General features: G+C 55.7%; 1 protein-coding gene across 11 annotated transcripts in view; it reads right to left on the bottom strand.

Moving 5' to 3' along the window:
* The window catches only part of CACNA2D2 (calcium voltage-gated channel auxiliary subunit alpha2delta 2), a 144,645-nt gene that overhangs the window by 21,898 nt on the left and 107,844 nt on the right, over nt 1-14,903 (bottom strand). For all 11 annotated transcript variants that reach the window (XM_047775225.1, XM_047775162.1, XM_047775152.1 and 8 more), the window contains 3 exons: nt 11,596-11,655; nt 3,945-3,989; nt 2-143 (listed from right to left, as the gene is read on the bottom strand). In XM_047775225.1, coding sequence (XP_047631181.1) covers nt 2-143; nt 3,945-3,989; nt 11,596-11,655 — 247 coding nt within the window. The remainder of the gene's footprint in view (nt 1; nt 144-3,944; nt 3,990-11,595; nt 11,656-14,903) is intronic.

Genomic DNA, 14,903 nt, shown 5'->3' on the forward strand with positions numbered 1-14,903 from the left:
CAGCCTTTGTAGATGTCCGTGGGGATCTGCACAGCTGTGTATGAATAGTTGACCTTGTTCTTGAAGTTTGAGTCCTCAACAAAGTCCAGCCTTAGGGTACTGGCCTTGGACCCCCTTTCCACATCCTCACTCTCAGGGTCGTCCTGCAGAAAAGGACCCCCCCCCCAAAAAAAAAACCATGACAGTGTCAGGGCTAGGAAATGGTAGAGTGTAGTAGGACAGAACTGCAGGCAGGGGGCCAGAGGCTAGGAGATATGGGCATCTCAGAATCAGAGACTACTGCAGTCAGAGACAGAGAGATGGAGAGACACAGGGCGAGAGGAACACTGGGCTGGACCCCTTATCCAGGAGGCTTGTGACTCCCACCTGCACCATCCACCTCATCTATCATCTCCACATTTGCTAAACTTAAATTCTAAAACCAAAACCAAACCAAGCCCTTCCCCACATCTTTGAAAATCAGTTATCAGTAAAGGAGGCAAATCTTGGAGCCAGGGAGAAGGAGCCATTTGCAGACAACCTGCTCACAAGGACATGCCTTGTGCAATCACAGGAAGGCCTTGGCATCCCCTGCCAGGAGCTTTGCGACCCATATGCCAGCCCCAACTTGGCCTCACTCATCCCCTGCAAGTAGTTTCTGTGGCACAAGGGAGAGGTCCCTAGCCCCATCTGGGGGAGGGGCACCACCCCCTGCAGCAGGGTGGCTCTAGGGGCTGAGCTGTGGGGGGAGTCCCAGGAAGAGCTGGGCTCAAGGGTCTAGCACCGAGACTTGATAACCTCTGGAAGGAGGGTCTGCGGTACCTGCTAGCAGCAGGACTATAAAGGCCCCTGTTGACTTCTAAAATGAGCTGTAGTCTGCTGACAGGTGCCAATTACGGCATCTCTCGGCCTGAGAGATGCTGGGCAGGCTAGGCATGCGCTGTGCGCCCCCACCCACCACCACAGACTGGCAGGAGTGGGTCTGTGACTATAGAGTGTTGATGCTGCAGCCAAGGAGGGGGGGCTGTCAAGGGTGCAGGTGTGCAAGGGGGAAGGGAAGATGGAGGTAGAGACTGAAGGGAAAGACAGGGAAAAGCCAGATGGAGAGGCAAGGAGAAATAGAGACCAAGGCAAGGCAGGGGCAGAGCTTGGGGGGCTTTGCGTAAGCAGCAGAACCATTCACATGCTCCTCACCGCCCCTCAATGCCCCTGTGACCACCCTCAGCACCAGGCTCAGCTCATTTCCTCTCCCCTGTGGATCTCACATGACAACTGACCCCACTGCTCACTGTGTCCTGGGCATGTGCCTCTTGTTCCTGCCTCCAGGCTGTGTCTTGTCTGGGGGAAAGGGCGACTGTGACTCCCCACCCAGCCAGCTGTGCCTTTCCCATCCTGGGAGTGCTCATTCCCTCAGGCCTGGGGAATGAATTACTGCCTGGATGAGGGCTGTAGCAGGCTAGCCTATGTGCGGCTCGGAAGGGCCTGCAGCAAACACCCTTTTCATCTTTTTTTATTTTTTTAATTTTTTTAAATTTTTATTTATTTATTTATTTATTTATTTATTTTTTTGGGTCTTTTGTTGTTGTTGCTATTTCTTGGGCAGCTCCCGCGGCATATGGAGGTTCCCAGGCTAGGGGTTGAATCGGAGCTGTAGCCACCGGCCTACGCCAGAGCCACAGCAATGCAGGATCTGAGCCGCGTCTGCAACCTACACCACAGCTCACGGCAACGCCAGATCGTTAACCCACTGAGCAAGGGCAGGGACCGAACCAGCAACCTCATGGTTCCCAGTCGGATTCGTTAACCACTGCGCCACGACGGGATCTCCCCCTTTTCATCTTTTTAACAGTGGATTTTGTACAGCAAAATCCAAGCCATCTGCTGCCCTTCCATTGCCCCTCATCCAGGGTGCCACCCCTCTGCCTACCCCGGCACACCCTAGGAAGACACTCAGAAGCTCCTGGAGGCCTGGCAAAGCCGGCCAGGCAGCTGTTGAGCATGGAGGCCAGAGTGGGGGTGGGGGTGGGTGGGGACCGCCTCTGAGGCGTGAGCCACTCACGTTCTGCTGGGAGGAGGGGGAGGCTCGGGAGAAGAAAGCCCCCGAAATGTCAGCAGCAGAGAAAGGCGCTGGAAAATTTAATCTCCCAACTTTCCCAATGAATGTGACATTTGGATTCTGTTCTGATAAGCTATCAGCTGGTGAACTTTTTCCTTCCTTCTTTTCCCCCCTCCCCCACCCTCTGGCTGGTAATTTAAAAGTAAATGGTCTAGAAAGATCTCTAACTGTACCTCTGGCAAAGATTAAAAAAACAAAACAAAACAATACAACAAGCAGGAGAGTTGGGGAATGTGTTCGCGTGCTGATATTTACACCAGGGCTGGGAGGGCTGTGCTTTCAGCGTAACTGACCCTGGCCTAGCCGAATTCGGTGTGCATTTGGCGAATGGCCCACCCTAGCCCTCCCTAGCTCCCAGCACATGCCCAAGGGGCTGAGGGGGGGAGTCAGTAATTTAGAGTCAGGGTTTGGGGGCTGCTGGGAGCAGGGAGTTCAGGGTGTCCTGGTAGGGGACAGGCGAAGGAGCCCCTCAGTGCTACCCCCACGCCCAGGGGCTTTGTATGGTGGGCAACTGCAGTCTCTTGGTTTATATTTAATGCACTGATTGCTAAAATTACAGCCTGCTGTCGAGGGGGGTAAGGAATTAGATTCAGGGTCTAATTAAAGGTTTGCTCTTCATTTGAATTTCAGATTCCAGCTTTAATTTTAGCAACTTCTCTGGGAGCCACGGCGGCTCAGCCAAGGGGGAAGCACACCTGCTTTAGCCCACCCACCCCTCACCCCTCCTTCTTGGGCCCCCTGTCCGCCTGCCCTCCTGAAGGCTTACCCAGGCCACCCTGGCACCACAGACCCTCTGCAGGGATCCCTTCCTGCCTGTTTACCTCCTGGTGCCACTGGATACCTCCTGCCTGCCCCAGGCAACACCCTAGGCCAATAGGCCTGGGAGTGGAAGTCTGGATTTTGGGTCTCCTGCACCAGCCAGCACAGCTGAGACTCTATAGAGACTGAAGTGTGACACCTTTGTGTCGGGTTAAACTGCTTTTGCCTCAAAGGCAGGCGGATGAATGACAGGTGGACCAAACACTGTTTGTTTCGACTCCTCCGTAGGCCTCCTCACATTCCAAATGGTCACACATTCTTCATGTGAGTCCTTTGGTGACTCTCTGTGTCACAGGGCTCCCCAAGCAGACGTGAACCAGTCAGTGAGGCAGAGGCAGGAGAGTAGTGTAGCTCTGGGTGCTGTGGTCAGTCTTAGCAGCACCACTTCCAGTGGGCTGACCCCTGATGAGCCAGAACCTTCTCCCTCTTCTGAAAAAAAGGCATAGGGACTGGGCTGCCTCTATAGGTGGGGCAAGACTGATTTAACTTGTGGCCCCAGGCTGTGGGGAGGTCAGCACTCTGAAGCCCATTTCTCCTCACCACAGGGCGGGTACCTGCATAGGCCTGAGACATACCTGCATCCCGGCTCTGCCTGCCTACCTCCATTCAGAAGCCCTCCCCACCTGCTCCCTCTCTCCCATATCTTGTAGCACTCAGTATCTCTCTGCCCTCCTGATGCTGGCACCTGAGTTGACCTAGGGGAGAAAGTCAGAGCCTCACCACTTTGCGGGGAGAAAGTCTGAGAGCCTCACCACTTTGCTCAGGGACGGGGCTGGGCCCACCCCACACTGTCCAGTGAAGCTGTGCTCCTTGGTGCCACAGAGACACAGCCCTGGAAGGGTCAGGGCCCCTAGGGCGTTGCGGGAGGTATAGGGCGGGGACCTGTGCAATCACAACTCTGCAAGGCCAAACTCAGAATGCTGAAGTGCTGAATCCTAATGTGCACTTTACAGCCAAGGCCATTAGATCCCAGAGAGCGGGTGTGGCTCTGGCAGCTCCCCTCCCCGCCAGCATGGGTGGGGGCACTTACCAGCTCAGCGTCGGCCTTGGCATCATAGTACAGAATGTCTTCCTCCTGGTGGGGGAGAGAGGCCTCAACATTCATGGTCTCCTGGGGTGCAGCCAAGAGCCCCAGCTCCACGGGGGAATGGCCTCCTCAGATTTCTCTGGGGCACAGACTGGCCCCTCCCCCCTCCAGAGCTGCCGCGGGAAGGCTGGATGAGTCAGGCTAGGGATGCCCCACCCCCACCACAGCCAGACTGTTCTCAGGGGCTTTCACAGGCACCAGAGGGATGTGGTAGCCTCCGTTGGGTCAGGACACCCCAGGGCTCTCTGACTCCAGGACCAGGGTCTGAGCACTGGAACCTTGCTGGGAGGTAGGGTTAGAGCCAGCCTGATTGCAGAGACTCTGGCTGAGGCAGTACAGAGGGGGAAGTGAGGAAGATGGAAAAACAGCCGAGTCTGGGAAAGAGTGAAATAATGACTCGACACCACATCTTCCAATTTCTTCTATTAAAAAGCCTGCTCATTACGGGCATGTACTTATTAATTATCTGTGATTTGTTGTGAAATGCAAGGGGGTTTACACAACAGGAGCGGGAGAAAACAAAGCCCAGCCCCCGCGCCTGCCTCCCAACTCGCCTGCCTGCACTGAGCCGCCATCCTGGCCTCGCCCACCAGCCCACTGCCTGGGTTCTTGGCCATCTGCACGTCATAATCACTGGCCACCCCGGGGACCCGTAATACAAACGGGCTAATTTCATGTTTAATGATCTTTAATCAGAACTGAGCACGGCTGCCAGAGGCTGCCAGAAGGTGAATCTGGTGCCATCAGGTGCCACCCGCTCAGGAGGGACCACCCCACCCTTGCCTCAATAGGCCCTGGAGCTAGGACAAGAGATAGGGCCACTGTCCAAGTCATCCTCCCCTGGTGCTCCTCAGCTCCATTTTATACAGCAAAACCCTGCAGCATGGCCCTGGCAGTCCCTTGTTCACCAGGAGCCCATTTCTTTGTGGTGTGCAAATGGGGGTGATGACCAAGTGTGCTCCCAAGGCTCCGGCTCTAAAACAGCCATCACAGAGCCAGCACTTACTCCATGGGGGGCCACCCCTTACTTGGGCCTGTGTGACCTCAGGGCTGCACTGTTCCCTCTCTGAGCTCAGGCTCCTCATGCTTCAGGCAGGGGCTTAGCATTGGTGACTATCCAGGTGCTATGTCTGAGGCATGAACTGAGGTGGTTGGTACTGGGGCTTGTGGTGAGGAACAGCCATGAGGTGTTACTCACCAGAGGTCTGGGGAGTGCAGGCCACTGGCTAGTCCTATAGGCATAGTCCAAGCATTCTAGAACACTGACTACATGCCTGGCACCATGGCTGGGCAAGACTACAACCTCCTGGTGAATGAAAGGCCAAAGTTTCAGTCCTCTGGGGCATCTGCTATGGCTAGGCCTCACACTCACTGCAGCACAGGGTTCTCCCAACAGCCCAGTGACCCCGTTATACAGACAGGACTCTGTGGCAGGGATAAAAAAAGGTGTCGCACCAGGCTCTAACCTCTCCCACACCTGTCCACCCACCAGTCGGAAAGACTGGAGCTCAGGTGGGCCCAGGTGGGGGCAGGGGCTGGGGCCCAGGCTCCAGGGTGCTCGGCCTTTCCCTGGGCTCAGCTCTGACTGAAGCAAGTAATGAAAGCTGACATTACATCAAACACAATAAGGAGTTTCAGTTGATGAAGATCATTCCTGAACACACAAACCCATTAAACCGAGGGGAAAAAATATCAATTCAACACACTCGCTGGCGAAAAGAAAATGTGATTTGTTATCTAAAAGGGGGTTATAAACACGGCTCTGATGCTCTTTCCCTCCATAATGAAAACAGGCAGACGCAGTAGGAGAACTACAGATTAGAACATGGGGCTTCGCTCACCAACTTTTTAGACAAACCTTCTGCAAGGACGAGAAAGGGCGTGGGTGGGGGCTGGATGCTCTAGGCCTCCAGAGTGACTCACAGTGACCCTCTTCTGGGCTCCCCTCACAGGCCGTGCCTGGGTCCTGCCTGACCTGGGCTGTCCCCAGGACACCTGGCATTCACTTGGGCCACGCTTCCAGATGCTCCAATGGTTCCCTCTGCCTCTCTGTCCTGCTGTTTCATGGCCTCAGTAGAGGGTTAGATGTTGGTGGCACAGGGGGAATGTGTCACACAGGATTCTAGCCCCTGCAGAGTGAGGGCAAGGCTCTGGGATCTGCATGCAGTCCTTGATCCCCAGGGGTTCGGATTCATGTGGCCAGGACTCCTCCCTATCTCTCCCACCTTGACAGGCCCATCCCATCCCCCTTCCTTGGTAGAGAGTGACATTAACTTTGGATGGTGGTGAGCAAGGTCACACGGGTGAAAGTATACTGTAAACCCAGCTGTGGTCTCTATGCTTGATGTAATGTGGAGCTGGAGATGTGGCAGGATGGGGCCATCTGGGTCTGGTAGGAGGTTCCCTGGAAAGGCCACTGTGTCTCCTTTGGCCTGCAGTGAGTGCCCTGCCTCTGGGACATAAGAAAGCAGTACCACCTAGCAATTATGTGCAGGGGCCTTAGCAAAGGGTGCTGGCCTCAAATCCTGACCTGAACATGTGAGCTCTGGGATCCTGAGCAGTGAGTGAAGACCGAGGCTGAAGCCTCACAAGACCTCTTGGCCCCGTGAGGACTCCACGGGGTCCCCTTCACCTCACCCAAGGGGCAAGGTGCCTGTTAAATCCTACAGCCTCAATGAGGCAGTACCTCAGGGTTTTAATTTTCCACTTGTAAAATGAGAATGATGATACCTCCTCAGGGGACTCTAAGAGGACAAGAAGTAACGCCTCTCCAAGGGTTTGGGCCAAATCGACTCATGAGTGGGGCCCCTAATGTTTGCAACTGCATAGCCACAGGACTGGCCTGCATATGGAAGAAACCCCCTGATTGGGGTGAAACATGTATCCTTAATCCAGGGTTCATACCTCTGATAACGTCTCCATTACTTGGTATTTTAGGGGCCATTTTGCTCAAACTGGGCAGGGAGTGGGGGGAAATCACTGCCTCTGAACTCACGCACACACCTTCCCCAGGGTGGATTTCTGTGCATACATGACACAGGAGGTGGGGCTGGGGGGCCCACATGGCTCTTGTATAGATGACACATATGTTCTTCTAGCTGCAGCTGAGCCCAAGAAAGGGCACGAGGGATCCAGGGATGCTGGTAGGTGGGGAGTGGGGTAAGGAAGTGAGAATGGGGTTAGCATGGGAATAGCAGTTGGCGTCTACGTTTGCTGCTGTGGAAGGTGGCTGCCATGGCCTGGTCAGATTTGACTGCTGCTTGCTCACCAGGCCCTTGAGCAGGGCCCAAGCCAGCTACCCGGCTGCACCAGTGAGGATGCTTGGCCTTCTTGCCCTGGCTCACTGCCAGCTCAGCTCAGCCAAGAGGACTGTTTTCTGAGAGAGCCGTCTGTCGCTGGCCTGGCAGAGAGGCAGGCAGCAGGCTGATGGCTGGAGCAGACCTCAGGCCGGGGAGCCACCTGTCCTGTCCAGCCGGCTCCTTGGCCTGGCCCAGCCTTCACAGCCTTCCCTTTAGGTTCCCAGGCAGAGCTACCTCTCCCATCAGACTCCTCAGGGTAGGGCTGTGTCTTTTCCCTCAGACTCTCCAGGGCAGGGCTTTGTCTCCTGAAAGCTCTGGGGCTGGCATTAGGGCCCTGGGACCAGTAGCCTCCTGGCCTCCCTGACCCATGCCCTGTCCCCAGCTCAGCTCCTCCCTGGTGGCGGTTTAGATGACAGTTAATGCTGGCACAATGAGGTGCTGGCACCAGGCACAGTGTTCGGCAGGTGAGCTATCTTCATCTATCCTAAACGTTATGGGCACTAGAGCACCTGTTGCCTGTCTGCAGGGGCCATGAGAGGTGCTGCCTGCTAACAAGGGCTGTGGTGCCCAGAGGCTGTGGCTACAGGTTCCTTACCCCTGCTATGGCCAAGATTGTGGGGTCATGACATGGGACTAGGGAGATGAGCATGGGGTGTGTATGTGTGTGTGTGTGTGTGTGTGTGTGTTTCACGTCCAGACATTTCCCACTCACCCCCTTGTCCCAGCTTTGACTCTGCAGACTCCAGGCTCTCTCAAGTCCCTGGGCTGGTGTCAATGGTGTAACTGTGTGGGCATGTATGTGGGTATACCACTGTCTGTTTCTCAGAGATCTCAGAGATCTGCATGTAGACCTACTATGTGCTCTTGGCATAGGCAGGGCCACACTCAACTGATCACGCAGTGGACTCCAGTCTAGCCCCCCAGGCCCAAGGGTTTCCTTTGTGCCTAGAAGTGCTCAGTACCATCCTCCCCATCTCAGCAGTAAGAAGACTGAGACCCTCATCACTCTGTCCTCAGGGCACCCAGCTGTGTACATGGACAAGTGATGGGCAGCACTGAGTCAAGCCCAATTGCTTCTGGCCTAGAGGAGCCATGGGTGGGACACTGGCCTGGGGAAGCCTGCACTGGGAGCCATCTGTGATGGGGGTATCAAAGGCAGGTGCTGTGGGCAGTGGTGGCCAATCCTAGGGTTGGAGCCAGAAAGAAGAGCCCTAGGAAGTTAAGTGGAGAGGGAGGTGTTGCCCTTCTGAAGGAGGTAAGGGCATTCCTAGGAGAAGGTCTGGCTTGTATAAAGGGCCTGAGTTTGACACTGGGCTTGTGGCACGGGCTGGGTATGTGCCTGAGTGCTGGGGAGGAACATGGCTCCTTGTCTGTCACCTCCTGGAGGGTGCTGGGAAGGACATAGTTTCAAGGGGGGATAGGGGCTGGCAAAGGACAAAAACATCATCTTTTCCATGGCCTCAAGTCTCCATATCCCAACCTCCCCATGGGTACCCCCCATGGCCAATCCTCACCCTGGCAGCTCTCCCCAGCAGCCTGGGTGGGGCTAGCTGGTATGTGGGCTAATAGGCCCATCATTAGCACTGATGCCTTTCAGCCTGGCAGCTGGACAGGTAAGTGCTTCCGGGGAAGAGAAGGATCCTGAACTTGGGAAGGAAGGGGTGCCCATAGATCCACCCTGCTCAAGATACCAGTGGGACAAACAGGAAGACTGATGGACTAGTGGGGGTGGGTGATGAGCATTGAACAAACGAGGCTGGGCCCAGCTGGCCCTGTGGTCACACCATAGCTGGGGGCATTTCAGGTGAGGCCAGGGAGAATGGGGCCAGTGAAGCCATCTCCTGCCTCATCTCAGGCCAGGAGCACCTAGAGCCCAAAGGCTGCTGTGGCTACAGATGCATCCACACTGTCACCAACCTGTACCTACATGGCCTGATGTGTGGACCGAACCCTTCACACATCAGGCCTGAGCTGACAGCCCCAACACCAGCCAGTCCTTTGCCAAATGGGGAAACTGAGGCCCAGAGAGGGGCTTGCCCTTGCTGGGTGCTATAGGAACTGTGATCAGTATGCAGGAGTGGGTCCTCATGCAGTACCTATCTCAGCAACCCCTGGACACCCCTGACCCCTGGGCCTTCCTTCCGGGTAGCACCCACCCCCTACCCACCCTGTGGTGCCCACTCTGGCCTGGGATAAACTGTTCCTGTCTCAGGGAGTAGCTGAAAATCATGGGTCAGGGGGCCAATATGATGATCCTTGGAAATCTTAGGTTTTCTGCAGAGTCAGGAAGAAAAAACAGGTTTGGAGCAGAGGAAGCCTCTTCATCTTCCTGTTTGGGTTCTGTACTGGGAAGATGAGAAAGCCAGGCTGAGGGCTTTCCTTCCCTCATTCCCTGATTCTTTCATTCCCTCTCCTGTGTCTGCTTTGCACACCTGTTCTGGGCAGATGCGGGGTGGGGCAGGGGTAGGAAGCATTTATGTCAGAGACAAAGCAAGGGCCAGACCAGGAGCCAAGGGTTCTAGGTACCCAGAGGGTGGAGTGGCTGATGAACAGGGAGATGGGAGCAGCCTCACTGGGAAGAGGCATGACAAGCTGGGCCTTCAGGAGGAACAGAGGCCATTCTGGGTGGAGGGGACAGAAGAGGCCCGGTGTGAGGTGTTCAGTGTGGGTGGAGCATGGGAGGAGGAGAGGGAGGTGGGACATTAACAAGAGAGGCAGGGATAGCCAGATCCTGAGGCCTTGAGCACAGGCTCAGGCTCGGCCTTGTGGGGAGTTGCCAGGGTGGAGTTATTTGCAGGTGGGTGCAAGCCCGAGTGGCCAGCGAGTGCAAGTGGCTGCTGCTGTGCATATTTCTGATCAAGAGGCTGAGAAGGAACGAGGTCCATTAATGGGTGGTGGTGCTGGAATGGAGAAGGAGAAAAAGGCCAGCCCCGTGCTCCCAGGGATGGGGGACTGGTCCAGGGAATCATTAGCTCATTTATGTGTTCACTGCGAACAATCTGTTACCCTCCAACCCCACGTGAGCTCCTGAGGGCAGCACCCAGCACCCACCGGGCAGCAAGGGAAGAATGCTATGGTGTGGGCTCAGGTGGCCTAGGGATGGGGACAGAGAAAAGGAACAGGGTTGGGGGCCTGCATCATAGGCATGAATCCCTCAATACCTGACAGTCCAGATGTGACTCTGCCCCCAACAGGTAACTTCAGGTAGGCCTGGCCACTCTATGCTTCAGGGCTTTCATCAGTTAAGGAGGGATAGCGATCCCTCCTGCCTCCTAGAGGTGCCAGGCTCAGAGCTGGAGTGAGTCAGGGGGCTGCCCAGATCCCTTATTGACCCCTGGGTTCCAGGGGCAGCTCTTGGTAACACTCCCTGCATTTAGCACAGAGACCACCAGGAGGCGTGGCCCACATGCCTGACTGGCTGTGGAGGACACTGGGATTGCTGCCAACTAGAATGGTCCCTGAGGGGTCCACCATCCTTGGCATCAGGGCTTCCCTGGGTCTGGGAGGAACCCTGTCAGTCTCTCTTCTGGTTTACTGTGACCCTCTGACAGAAAGAGTGCAGGTGTATCCAGCCCCATCCCAAATCAAACACAGCTGCTGAAATATGTGAGCATATTTCAGCATATGTGGGTTTGAGGTGCCGGGGCTGTGGGGGTTGGGGGGACAGTTGGTGAGGCTTTCCTTCCCTCCCCCACATTCTGGTCCTTCCATCCTCAAGAAGAGTCCTGCTCGCAGCTTCTTACGCCTCCACTTAATGGGCACCTGAGCTTCTCCTGAGCTCTTCAGGTGGAAGGAGAGGCTTTTGTGGCAGTGGCAGCCTGGTCCCTGATCCCAGCCTGGGGGCCTTCTAGTAGACAGGGTGGGTGCTGTGCAGACAAGTCTGGGAAGGGGATAGGGTCCCCTTCCCCCAGCGCCTCTTCTAGGTCTGTGTATTAAAGTCTGAAAAGTCCTGGAGTCAGGAGGCATCTTTGCCCCAGGGGCTCTCCAGGAAGTCTGGGCACCCCCTGGTGGTTAACTAAGGATATCAACTTTGGGAAGCATCACTTCAGAGCGACCTTTCTGCCCGCAGGGGACTCAACAGCTCCTCCTGGGGTGGAATGAGAGGTTCATATCTGCACTCTGTGTCTCAGCACCAAGGGGAGCCTCAAATGTTTGCTGAACCTGAACAAAGATTCCTGGCTCCACACAGAGCCCTTCCAGTGGGTTGGGCAGCATCCCCCCACCTCCTCCCCTGCATCCATCCTTGCTGGGGGTGAGCAGGTCCTAGGGCCTGGGGAGGGCACTGCAGTTCTTACCTTGATGTTGTCCTGCCAGCGGTGGGCTTTCTGGAAGTTCTCTGCAGCATCGGCCAATCTCTGAGGGACAGAGCACAGGGAGGTCAGAGGCTGAGGATGGTTTGTGGCCAGCCCAAAGCCTTATCCATCTCCAGCACTTCCCAGGGCCAGGCTGGCTCAGCGACTCCCTGAGCATCCTGCCAGACCCCCAGACATTCTCCGGCTTGCTGTGGGAGTCCATCCCCCCCAATAGTGGGCTCCCACAGGAAAGGTGAAGCCTGCAAAGAGTGATCCGAGTGGCCTCTCAACAAGACTTCCTGGATTTCAGCTCAGCCACATCCCCTCCCACAGGACCCAGGCCCTGGAGCCAAGCCCACTGATACTCTCTACTCACCACAAACCAGTAAGACCCCAGAGCCAAGAGGAAGACCTTCCCCAGCCAAAGATGAAATGCCACGAGTGACAGAGTGCCTCGCTGATACACCTTTGCCCCCAGCTTGCTCAGGACACAGCAGGAGGTACCCATGGCCCACCCCTGCCCACCCAGGCCCACCACCACTGTCCTTGTCCTAGCTTTCTGAGTCTCCTCCAGCAGGGCTCTCTAAGCCTCTTGTCCACACAAGCCTGGCCCATCTTTGGGTGCTGGTTCCTGTGGCCTTCTCCACTGAGGCCCCTGTGCCTGTGAGGACAGCTGTCTGTCCAGCCCATACCTTGTTAGCGAGTACACCTGGGGCCAGACTGTGCAGACATGTGGAGATAGAGCCAGCCCTGCTCTCTCATAGTCCAGAGGAGAAACGCAGAACCAGGCAGAACAAGCAGAGCAGGAGTAGCTGAGGTGCTTCTGGAAGCTCAGTGCTATGGGAACTTCCCTTCCCTGAGCCTCAGGGAAGTCTTCCTGGAGGAGGTGCTGGAACCTGGCTACCCTCTGGGCCTAAATGCTGGCTGTCCCAAGATTCTTATTTTGTGCTTCCATGGATCCTGCCCCTTTAGGAAGTCTTAAGCCTTCTGAGGACAGGACTGAGCCTGGCCCTTTAGTGCCTCCCTTAGAGGTGAGTGTGGCAAAGTCCTGTTAATAATAATGATGACTGTCATCCTGAACTAGTCAAGTACTGCATCAAGCCCTCCCTCATGTGTACCTGTCACCATTCACAATGTGCTTGGCATGTTCTCCTCAGATGAAGATACCCAGGGATGGAGATGGTGAGTATCACCAGGTCGCATAGTGACTCTGGGCTGGGCTGGGGCCCTTACCACCGAGTTTGCTTTGCCCAGCCCAAGACCAAGGTCTGAAGGTATTCTCCACAGGGCCCCCCATTCCCCAGGGAGGGATAGAGTGGTTCTTTGCAGGATAGAAGGCTCTTGTCCCCAAAACCCCACCCTACTTGACCCCATGAATTGAGCAGTAGGGTCCTGCCTTCTGGCCTCCAGCCCCTATTCAGAGGCTTGTGGCCCCTTGGTATTCAAGACAAATGTTCCCATCCATCATTTCAGCCTGATGGTTTGTGGGCCCTAGAAAGGAGGTTCTAATAAAGTCTGGCAGCTGCCCATCAGGGGGAAAAGAGAGACCAGCCTTTCCTTCCTCCCAGCATGGAAGCGTGTGGTGGTGGGGCCTTGTGGTACTCCCTGCAGAGCTCCACCATTTGGGCAGCATTCCACCCCCAGGGCTGGCCATGGTTAAAGGGGTTGTCCAGAGTTAACTCTACTTCTGCTGGTCCTGGCTCCCCCTCTTCCTCAGGCTGAGAGCATTGAATGCTGGGAAGGCTATGAGGTTGGGGGACCTGGGGGCAGGGAGGGACAGTCCCTTTCAGAGTCAAACCCCTCACTTCACATTGCTGAGCCCCTCCTGCCATCCTATTTGTCTCTTTTTTGTAGGTTCTCTCCTCTGCACACCTGTTACTGCAGTGCCTGCCTGGGTGGGCCTCACCATGCTTATCCGGTTCAGGGACCATAGGCCTCTCTACTCCTAGATGGTTCCCAGGTCTTGCCTCTAATCCTGGCCCTTTTGGAGCTCCTGAACACTTTTTTTAGGGTAAAGCCTCAGGCCCACTGGAGCTTACAGCACCCCCTCTGGGAATGAGCCCATCCACCTTGTTACCTACTGTCCCCTACATTCCACCCTTGATGTTAACTCAAACCACCTACTGATGACCCCCAGCCTAGGCTCTGTCCTCTCTTAGGCTCCTGCGTCTTCTCTTGCCCTTCATTAGCTTTCTCCACATAGTACCCGAGGCCTTCAAAATGTGGCTCTGAGCACATGGCCATCTTGCTCCCCCCCACCCCCGCCCTGCTGCCCCAAACCCTCAAACCCTTTGGCAGCTCCCCACGATGCTGCATATAAAAGGCAAAGTTCTCTTAAGGCCCCAAGGGCTCCCCTGAGCCCAGCTCCTGCCCCTCCCTTTCCATCCTGGGGCCTCCTCTCAGCCTAAACCACAAACACCCCTACTCTGACCAGAGCCCCTGACAGATGAGGCCCCTGATTTACAAACTGGTAGTGCCCTTGCGCAGAGGACGTTACTGTGTGACAAATATGGCTAACATTTGTCACCCCTGTTAATAGCGCTGACCATGCAAGCTCAGCACCTGGCCTGGATGGAAGTGTGTGAGCCTAGAGAGCAGCCCCCACGGCTACACCTCAAGGTGCGCGCCCCTTTTCCTTTCCTTACCTGGTGGCCCACCACCTTCCCAGGGACCCCAGACCCCTCTCAGAGTGGGCCTGGAGCCACTGTCATTTCACGGAGGATGAGGCTGGGGCACATGTGGAAACAACCAGATCAGGTCCCTTGCCACAGAAAAGCCACAGGGTTGATGGGGTTGTAAACACCAAACTGACACTAGTTGAAGTCTCTGAATTGGCCATGGCCTTGAGGCCATGTGCTCCAGCCCCTACCTTCCCTGCTGGCCAAAGGATGCCTGTTCCTTCATCCTCTCAGGGCTTAGTTCTGACTCTGGGATTCACAGGCCTCAGGAACATGGGGGCTGATGGCCCCTTGGGCTCCCTAGCCTAGCGGCCAAGGTGATGGAGACCCAGGGAGAGAGGGCCCCAGCCCCAGGAGTCCCACGGGCTCAAAGGCCCAGGTCAGCCCGCTGACTCGTGAATAACGGAGTTGCAATAGCCACAGTGAAAGGATTACTTTTAATCTTCAATAACGATCAAGCCATTACTATTTTTTCGGTGTTACAGATCAATCAGTCCATCCCTGGGTGCTGGACGTGTGGAAACTGCTAAACATGCAGGCCTGGTGGTGTGGGAGGAAGGGCTGAGGCAGTTGAAAGGGGTGGACCGAACAGGCTATGGCTGCATGTGGCTCTATGGGCCCCAAAGTGAGAGG

The sequence above is a fragment of the Phacochoerus africanus genome, chromosome 1 (genome assembly GCF_016906955.1).
Source record: "Phacochoerus africanus isolate WHEZ1 chromosome 1, ROS_Pafr_v1, whole genome shotgun sequence".
Classification (NCBI taxonomy): domain Eukaryota; kingdom Metazoa; phylum Chordata; class Mammalia; order Artiodactyla; family Suidae; genus Phacochoerus; species Phacochoerus africanus.